The following is a 10,134-nucleotide window of genomic DNA, read 5'->3' as shown; positions in this document are numbered from 1 at the left end:
GTCTCATTAAATCAGTTGTACACACTAAACTGTCCCGCTTCATCTGTGGACCAAATACCACATAATGCACCGTTCTCAACTAGTACCGAAAGCAAACGTCTGGCTTTCAGAATTACAACGATCAGCTGATGTGTGACAACATTCTCAGCTCCGACTTCCAGCTTCTGAGGTAAATGGAACAGGTCAAAATTTATTGTTCAAAGATCTTGTCCCAGCAACTCCTGGACCAAATTTACTGCTGGAAAAACTACTAATTACAAAATTACAACTCAAAGTGGTTCAAATGGCCTGGATAAACTGTTGACTTATTGAAAACACGTCTTACTGCCTGATGACTCATTCTTTGCTCTGTCTGACTTTGTCGCAGCGCTGTCGCCATCCTCCCAGGTCTCAGCAATTACTTTAGTGAACCCACCACACATACAGTAGACAAAGAAATAAAAAAAATAAGACTCGAGTTATACTAAGCTACAATTCTCCTTTAAGAAGGTTTATATGAATAAACACTTTTACGCCTGTGTGCACGCAGAGCACATGTGTGCAGCTGAGACTCCTGATTGTTGTGTCACTCTCCCGTTTCATTAGCTTCCCAGGACTCTGCTGCGAGGTTTAATTTCATTGTGGGAATAAGAGACAGAATGGGACAGGGCGCGATCGGACACGTTAATTATAGTCTGACTCACAGGTCAATTCTCAGGGTCTCCCCAGTGCTCCACAAGAAGAAAAGATTTGAATGATTGAATGAAAAATTTGAATGATTTTCATTATACCTTTGTCTAATACATAATTTAGTCCCAGTTAAGTCTGCGAGTAACATCCACACACACACATGAACACACACGCCAAACATCCCCCAGCTTACACACACACACACACACACACACACACCGTCTTCCTTTCCACCCCCACAGTGTCAACCTTTTTAACCAGGTTAGGGTGTTACCATGGGAACCAAACAGATAACAGACCCAGTGAACCCCTTCGTTCTCTCCCTCAGCCTCCCACCCCACACCCTCCTCTGTCTTCTTATTCGTCTTTGCCTCTCAAGTTTGGCTCAGCCGCCGTAGTTTCACCTTTTCAAAACAACAGTCCGATCGCACGCCAAGTTGTTTACTACCATCCACATGGGACGTTTTCGGCCGTTCGGCAGACGAGTGAGAGAAAGAGTGACCCTAATCGCACCGTCCTTCTCTGGCACAATTATCTTCTCACTCTGACATCCATCCCTCCCTCCTTCCCTCTGTATCTCCCCTCTATCTCTCCGTCTCCTTTCCATCGCTCCCTCGCTCCCTTTTGCGGTCGAACATAATTTGAGTGCAATTAACTTCCCTTAAAAGCCCCGGCTGCTTTAAACGCTGTGAATTAGAGGGGAGGCAGACGCAGGGAGATCGTGAAGAGGTGGGGGAGACAGGAGGGAGGTGAGGGAGGCGACGGCAATGAAAGAAAGGAGGAGAGAAAGAAGAGAGAGAGAGGGAGCGAGTGGAGGCAGAATGAAAGTCAATGTCACCAACGGCGGGGAGGAGAGAGGTGTGTTTGACCTCACTAGCCGAGACAGTAAAACACTTCAGCTGGCCCTGTTGCTGGCAGTGAGTTGTCATTGTACTGTACCTTGTAAAAGACTGAGGGGTTCTCCAGCTGCAGTACTGCACCTGGTAGAGGCTGGGATGCTCTAATTCCTGATTCATTTAAAATGCAAAAACTGAACTTCACACTAGAGATTTTAAAAGATAAATCTGGCTCATTGCAAGTTATTACTCTCAATCCATTACAATAAGGTTGTACTCAGCAAGTCATATTAGCACCAAATCTATCTGGCATCATATCGTTGTGCATTATTCTTCCTTCCACACAGTCTGTCCAGTTTTTAAGTAACAAATTTAGGAGGGGATACCTTTTCAAAAGTGCAATTTCTTTAAAATTAACATTACCCAGAATGAGGTTATTGTTTTTCTTAGCTATCAATTGCAAAAAATACCTCAGAAATCCAAGATTGCTCAGTTTCTACAAGAAACTCAGAGAAAATACAGCTAGAAATCTGTATTTTCACTGTGTAGTGGTTCAACTTTGCTAAAGTGAGGTAGAAGTGTCCTCCAGGGCGTGTCAGTACAGCGTTAGGTGACGTCTGAGATGCACTGCTGACCATGCTGGTGGTCCAAATGCTTTCAACTTGAATTCTTGTAGCTGTTTTAAAACCCCCCAATGTAGTTGGACAGACGACAGAAGCAAACAGCTAATTAACACCGAAAATCCATCCATCACAGTTTACAGACTTTTTGATTTATGTTTACCACATTGGATTTAATATAGCTGTCCGCACACGGCTTTCTTGTCCATTAAAGACACTATAGTTGCACTCACTTTTGGTTTTATCACTTTAGTTACTCCAATCCCAGCAGTTAGTGTGCTGAGTCAAATCTTGTTGAAAAGGGACATTTAAAAGAAGACAAGGAAATAGAAGAAAAGTGTCCCCCAAAGGAAAATTTACTCAATATAGAGGTTTTGAAATATAAATGATTTCAAATAGTCCTTGAATCTGCTGTGCAAATAGGAGCACAGACAATCACAACACCAAACACACACACATTCACACACACACACACACACACACACACACACACACACACACACACACACACACACACACACACACACACACACCAAGCAGGAATGTACATCATGGTCATTTTACTTTTCCTGCCTTCAGCCCTTCCTTTTCGTTTGCTCCTTCCTTCCATAATCTGTCTCTCTCCACCTTCTTTCTCCCCCCCACCCTCCTTTCTCCTGCTCTCTCAATCTCTCTCTTTCTCTCTGTGAAGGTCATGCAATTGATTTTCCTCTGTCTATTCATTTTTCAAGACTGGCTTTGAAACGTGGGAAGCAGACAAAAGCCACTCCGGCCCCTCCCCTTCGCTCCATCCCTCTCCTCTCCTCCGCCCTCCACCTTCCTTCCCTCTCGGCTGGCCCTCGCCCATCCAAAAATCCTCGGACAAGAGGGAATGTGGAGGAATGCAACCCCCCCCCCCCCCCTCCTCCTCACCCTCCTCTCCTTCCTCACTTTCCTCCCCTCTTTCTGTCTTTATTCCTTCCACATTTGTCCCTTTCCCCTCCTCTCCGGCCTCCTCTCCCTTTCAGCCGGATCTCTGACCACATTCCACTAACGGAATTAAAGTCATGCATCACACTTAAAACCCTGCCAATGCATTGTGGGTAGACTTGTTCAAACTGATGTCCAAATTAGCATTGCATTTTCAGTGTTGGCCCCGCTGAGATGGTGTGACCTGCTTGTAAAAATCCCCAAACATTTAATAAAACACTTAAGATATCAGACCTAATAGAGAAAATGTTAAAGGTAATTCAGACTGTAATATTGTCCATAGCTTGTGTGTGCAGCAGTTCAGTGTGTTTGTCAAGTGCCTCGCGATCCATGACCTTCACGTAGCCGCTGCAGAGCTCTATATATTTACAGTTACTGTTCACATTTGTACAGGAAATGCTTCTCATTGTAGTGTAAACAGCATTCCTCAAATCTGTCTTTCCAGCACACTTCCACACATCACTACCTGCACATCTACTTTTCTAAATAGCAGGTATTTTATATCAAGGCCAAGAAAAGCCTGGAACACTGGGGCCAAAAACAATTCACTACATGTAGAGTGCAGTCAAGGCTACGGCCATGTTTGAGTGTGTTGCTGTATGGATATTGCTCAGACATTCAGGATGTTCTGCAGAGCATGGATGATTAGATATTGATGGATCCCAATGGATTAACCCATAACAATCCATATTTCCAGATGCTTTGCCTTTGAATTAGAGCTCGCTGTGTATGTTTCATGCAGTTTAAGTTCTCTGAGTGGAATATTTTTGGTTTACAGTAAGATACAGCCATGAAGTTGTCAAATAGGAACCAAACCTTTACTGATTTCTACACTCCCCACTGGGGTGTGGATGACAGCTGCTACAAATTGCTCACATGTGAAACAACTTACCATCATGCAAACGCAGGTCCTCAAATCACTGGCATCTTATGAGCTACAGTGTGTGAAATTAGAAGTTTCGAGATGCTACTGTTGTTCTGCTATGAATTAAAGTATCTTGCAAAACATCCTTTAATGTAAAAATTGATCTTGTTTACAACTGAGTGTGTTAGGTGCAATTTCAAAACTTTTAACCTGGAATTTGGTACATTTATGTTTAGATTTGTGGTACGTTTCAGTTTAATAATGAGTATTTTTTTGCAGATTTCCAGAAAAACACAACAAAAATGTGCAAATTTGCAAGAAAATTATGCATTTCATGCTGTATTGCTAAAGCAAGCAGTAACGACTGAAGCTTATAATGGTTTTAAAATGTGTGTCTTCATAACAAGTTATCTTTAATGAAGCATTAAATAGGAGTATGTCTCATAAAAGACAGATTAGGAAAATTTGGCCAAGTTTCAGTCGCTACTTTGGCCAAAGCTTTAAAAAAAAAAAAAACTGGACCGTACCTTTCTTATAACACAAACATATCGCATGTTTTTATTTGAGACTTTATGTCTGGTAAATCCTGTGTATTTAACTACGTAACTCAGGCTTGCTGAAGCACAACAGAAGATGCCATATGCCTGCTTTCACAGGCTGAGAAGTTCTCCACATGACAACTAAAGTGAACTTCATGTGATAAATTAGTGGAATGTCCCTTTAAGAGTTCTGAGAAAAGTATTGTTTTGGCATCTGAACTGAAACTCCACCACATTTGCACAGCATCGGCAAAAGTATTCACACTTACACATTTAAAACCATCACATATTATCAGGCATGTGTGGTACGCATTGTGGTAAAGCACTGGACACACTGTCATGCAGAAACACGCTATTAACATGACTGTTTTCAGCTCATATCTTCTCAAATTAGTCAAGAACGGGCACACACACACACACACACACACACACACACACACACACACACACACACACACACACACACACACACACACACACACACACACACAGACAAAGACACACATCTAATTGTACTGTAGCTGCATCGTTTCCCCTCAGTAATAGTAGCAATTAGACAGGCTGTATAATTACACTGTCCTCGTTATATAGTTAATTTCTGCAATTACAAATTGCACCAATAGTTTCCTCCCTCTTTGTGTGTCATCTTCCTCCCCCTTTTTTCTCTCTCTCACACACACAACAAATTATATTCACACTCACACCAGCCTGTGGAAGGTCTTTGTATGATCATATGCGCATGTATGTTTACAGGCTTGTGAAGGAGCGTGTGCTTCAGCGCTCACAGCAGCAGTAATTATGATCCTTAATGGGAGGCTGGATAGATGTCCGGGTCCAAAGTGAATTTTTGTGGCGTGGGGTGTCCCAGTGGGTGGAGAACGTGGGCAGATCAGACTGCTGAGGATTTTTTGATTGAGAGTGAGATGTGAGCAGAAACATGGCTTCAGCGGTTTGTGTGCACTGGCCAGACATCAGCATGTTTATCTCTGCTGTGCAGTTTTCTTATAGGCTGAGATGTAGGAATCAGCAGCAGAAAATGATCCATCGTAACCACTTAATTCTGCATACTTGCTGTTTTCAAAGTTGACATTTGTGAACATATATTATGAAAAGTGAAAAAAGATTAAAATATTTCCAACAAAGACTGTAGCCTGGATTTGAAAAAATACAGAGGTCATAAGTCAATGAAAATTTTTGACCAGGGTCCAAGCTTGGGTCAAAGAAAAGGCCCTAAAATTCTTATTATGTGTATTTTTTATATTTTATGCAATTATTTAGTAGCACGTAAATTTAGTCAACCAGCTTTGAGGCCTAAAGGCTGTTTCCATCCCTCATGAGGCTGCCAGAAATGAAAATCTAGTGAAAAAATTACAGTATGAATCCTTCCATTGAGGAAAATAAATCCATTGTGAGTATACTGAGTCAGTGTGTCTGTGATAATAACTTCAGTTTAGCTTACACTTACTGCATAGTTATTATATTAGATCAAGTCAACACCAACAATTAATATCTGTGTAAAGAATTTTCCTAAATTTCTGTTTGAACGCATGTTTAAAATAATTCTTGGTTCCCTCTTTAGATCCAAAAAAGCATTTTACAACAACAGTCAAAATCTGCTGTTGTGTACAGAGAACTCAAGTGAATGAATCCAGGTTTCCCTTGGGCTCACCTTTGCTGCAGTTGCTGTCTCCCTCCAGCAGAGGGCTCCAGGGTGGGTCCCCTTGGCTGGCAAAGGTGCGCATGTGCAGGTAGCTGATGGTCAGCCGGATGACCGAAGCCTTGTCCAGCTGGCTGGTGATGGCCCCGGGCAGCGGCAGCATCTTGGCCAGCTCGAAGAACTCAAAATTCTCCTTCCCCCGCCGAGAACGAGCAGCATTGCGAGATTTTTCTTTACGCAGGTTCTGGAGACTGAGAGGTGGAAAGAGGGAGGGTGCGCAAAAAAACAAGGGAGGGAAAAGTGGACAGATAGAAGCAAAATGAAGACACAGATAAACGCAGGGAGGAGGGAAAAGATCAGAAGGGCAGCGAATATGGTCTGAATCAGCACTGTGTAAGATGGGAGCCAGCGGTAAGAGGCATCACTTCATGGCCGTTTACTGGCCACCTGTTGATTGATTCATGCTCTGTGTAAATGACCTCAGCATCAATCTGGAAAACTCATTTCATAAATACATATAATGGTAATGGCTCCCGCAATTGGAGTAAAACAATCTCCATCTCTGACTCATCTTTTGCAGATTGGCCTGGTAATTACAGACAAACTCCCTTCTTTTATCTGCCAGAGTCCTAATAATGCCATTTGCTTCAAAATCCATATGTGAACACATGCACACAATCTTTCTCACTGCCTATCTCTCACTTTCCTCTCCCTCCAGCCTCCCTCTCTCTCTCATCTGGTCCCGGGCTACTGAGCTGAAGCCGTGATTGAGGGATCAATAGGCGAGGGAGGGGCAGAGTGACAGAGGGGGGCCGGGGCTCAGGTAGCCTGTCTCTGTGATTGGGTATTGACTCTCCTCAATGGGGCCTGAGTGGTGGAATTATGTTGTCACAGCCACTTCACCATTTGTGTCGGTGCTGCGCTGGAATAAAGTGTGTGTGCGTGTGTGTGTGTGTGTGTGTGTGTGAGCTGGAGGAGAAAGACGAACCAGCCATTCTCCCTCATGTCTGTGTTGTTGATTTTCATCCCAAGAAAGAGACCACCAGCGGTGCGAGGAAAAAAGAACAAAGAAAAGAGCAGCATACAGCGAGTGCACATATGTTTATATCTTAATCGGCTGACACAGCGGTTGCATTTCTCCCCGCTAGTCTCTAATAAGTGAAATCAGTGTGTCTTTCTGTGAGTGTGTGTGGACTCATGCTGCCAGCCTCTGTAACATCTCATTATTATACCGCCTCGACCCCAGCCACCGAGAACAATCAATACGAGGGCATTGATTCTGCTTAGTTTTTATATCCGCCTGTAAATGACTGCCCATTAATAATTCCAGCCAAATTTACTTAATCTCCCACTAAGGGGAGGGGATTCACGGTTCTGACAGGATTGGCAGGTGAGCAACAATACAGGTTATATGTAGCGCCGAGGAGAACAGACTTATGTCTTCTGAAACTCTTCTTCACACTGTCAGTGTATGCAAGGGTGTTAATGCATGGATTTCACCTTGCGGAGATTAATTCATGGGCATGCATGCAGGCTTATACAGTATCCGCCTGTGTGTGTGTGTGTGTGTGTGTGTGTGTGTGTGTGTGTGTGTGTGTGTGTGTGTGTGTGTGTGTGTGTGTGTGTCTCACCAGGGCAGGGTGGGAGGCTTGGCCAGTAGTCCTTGTAGGAAATCCCACTCCACACTCACACATTTCCCCTCGCTGACAAATGGCATGGTTGCCATCCTTCTCCCAATCACGTGCCGCCACCGCCGTTAACGAAGGCTTTGATTGGCTGAGAATGTGACAGACTCAGACCTGGAGATGCATGAGAGACAGCAGAGGAAACAGAAAGAGGGAAAAAAGAGAGTAAGGTCTGTTTATTCAAGAGTGATAGCCATATAACGGGTATGAACTACTTAAACTTTTACAGTGGCGAGAGCACATATGGCCTTTTTGGGATGTCAAAATCTAAAATATTTCAGGGAGTCTATCATGTTGAAGTTAGCAAACATGTTGCTGTCAAATTTACTACATAATTAATCTTTTAACAGAAGACTTCGAGCATTTTTTTCTATCAAAAAAAAAATGATGAGGTTTTATCTCCTTTTGCGGTTTCCAGTCAGGCCTTTTACTGTGACAGAATATAATTTGCATCTAAAAGCTTGGATGAAAACCCATCTTATGATTTCTTACTTGATCTATCTGAGGAAAATGGTTGTCGCGGCAAGAGCAAGAAAGAAAGAAAGAAAGGTAGTCAGGTTGAAAGAGCAGTTAGTTACTGTATGTAGCCTACTTCCACACATAAAGGTCAGGGGCTGTTCCCTGGATAATAGACATGAGACAAAACACTAACCCTGCTTTGAAGTCACAATTACGCTGAAAATCACAGATCTCTAAATGTCTCCCTTCTTCCCTGAGAGAACATTGAAACTTGCCAGCGACTGGAGTTTAAACCCCGTCTCTCTGAAGACAAAGCGCACCGTCCATTCTCCACCAGATCTTCCTTCTGCTGCCTCCTGCCAGTCTCGAACACCACCCTCCTGCAGTGGAAGTTGCCAATATTCTTCCCTGTCCTCAAACAGAGCCCCGCTCCTCACCAGTCTCCCCTCCCCTCTGTGCTGTGTTGACATTTAAAGGGCTGGTGTGGCCCCGAGCACCTCAGTGTCATGCCCTTGGGCCCGAGATGCCCTCTCTCTCTCTCTCTCTCTTCCTCTTTCTGCCTCTCACTCTCTAACTCCCTCTTTCTTTCACCCGGCTGGGTCAGCACAATCGTGTCAGTAGAGCTTTGCCAGGGCAAAGGAAAAATGGATTATGTCTTGAGTTTGAGCATGGCTATGCTGACCTTGGCTAAGAGGGGTCAGCAGAAGCCGGGCAGGTTTGGCAGATATCATTTTCACAAATCTGGGCTAAAACAGCCAACATTAAATGCATGCGAGAGAAAAACTTCTTGGACCGATTTCAAAGGCAGAGAAGTCAATAATCAATTCAACAAAGAGAGAATAGTTGTTGAAAGGGGAGATAGGGTCATCAACTTACCTTTAATAGTTTTATTCTGCATTTAGGCTGCAACAGTGAAGCACAGAATTTGCACTTTCTATTTCTAACATGCTCCTAGGTCAAAGATAGAAAGACTGGCCTCAGTAGAAGAAGTGAATATAGTAGCCTGTGAATATTTGCCTCCTAAGCATGCAATGTTGGATCAAAAAGCTGGCATTAACAGAGTTTACAAAGTTCAGGGGTCACTACACAAGAAAGGACAAGTTAGAGGGAATGTCCTCAGGGGACCACGAACATCCAATCCATTTAACTGTTGCTGACATATTTCAGTCTGGATCAGAGCTGTTGTAGTGATGCAAAAGGTTGCTTTACTACATGAACTTGTTTACCTGCAATGGACTACCACGGACGATAAGTAGAGCACGGAGACAATAACTAAAATTTTAATCACATAAAACTGTCATGTTTACCTTGTCAAGGATAAATATATTGCTGGAGTGCACGATTAATTACAGCATGATTCAGTGAGCTTTCTTTTGGCTGATTGATTGTTGAATGTCTGGTTAGATATCGGTGTCCATAGCTCTTAAAAGTCACATCATGTGGAAATCAGGAGACTTTAGAATTGATTAAGCAAAACTGAGTCAGGAAGAGAATTATAAAGTTACTAATTTGATCAATGTTGCTAATTTTCCAGGCTTAGATTTAACCTCTCCCCGGGGCATTGATAGAACAGTTTGTCCCGGGCTTAAGGTTTAAGGCGAAGGCTTTAAGCAGCCATAGGAAACCTGTATCTTTTTATCCTCGAGCTACCGGCTACCTGCAACATTGACAGTCCTCTTTTCAGAGAGTGTGGTGAGGAGAGGACAGGGTCGAGCAGAGGGCAGCGCACCTCTGTCTAACAACTTCACCTTTCTCACCTTCTCTACCTCACCTGGATAAATGCACTACATGCCAAATTAGGCTGCGTACAGTAGGACACAGAGATCAAAAGGAGA

The 10,134-nt window shown here is 43.3% G+C and overlaps 1 protein-coding gene across 2 annotated transcripts in view; it reads right to left on the bottom strand.

Annotated features, from left to right (window-relative positions):
- The window catches only part of npas1 (neuronal PAS domain protein 1), a 37,996-nt gene that overhangs the window by 20,330 nt on the left and 7,532 nt on the right, over positions 1-10,134 (bottom strand). For both annotated transcript variants that reach the window (XM_023285623.3, XM_035955228.2), the window contains 2 exons: positions 7,787-7,954; positions 6,168-6,406 (listed from right to left, as the gene is read on the bottom strand). In XM_023285623.3, coding sequence (XP_023141391.2) covers positions 6,168-6,406; positions 7,787-7,881 — 334 coding nt within the window. In that variant the 5' untranslated portion in view covers positions 7,882-7,954. The remainder of the gene's footprint in view (positions 1-6,167; positions 6,407-7,786; positions 7,955-10,134) is intronic.

This window comes from Amphiprion ocellaris, chromosome 7 (genome assembly GCF_022539595.1).
Source record: "Amphiprion ocellaris isolate individual 3 ecotype Okinawa chromosome 7, ASM2253959v1, whole genome shotgun sequence".
NCBI classification, from domain to species: Eukaryota; Metazoa; Chordata; class Actinopteri; family Pomacentridae; genus Amphiprion; species Amphiprion ocellaris.
Note: the sequence above shows the minus strand (reverse complement) of the source record. Positions and strands in the feature narration are given on the sequence as shown.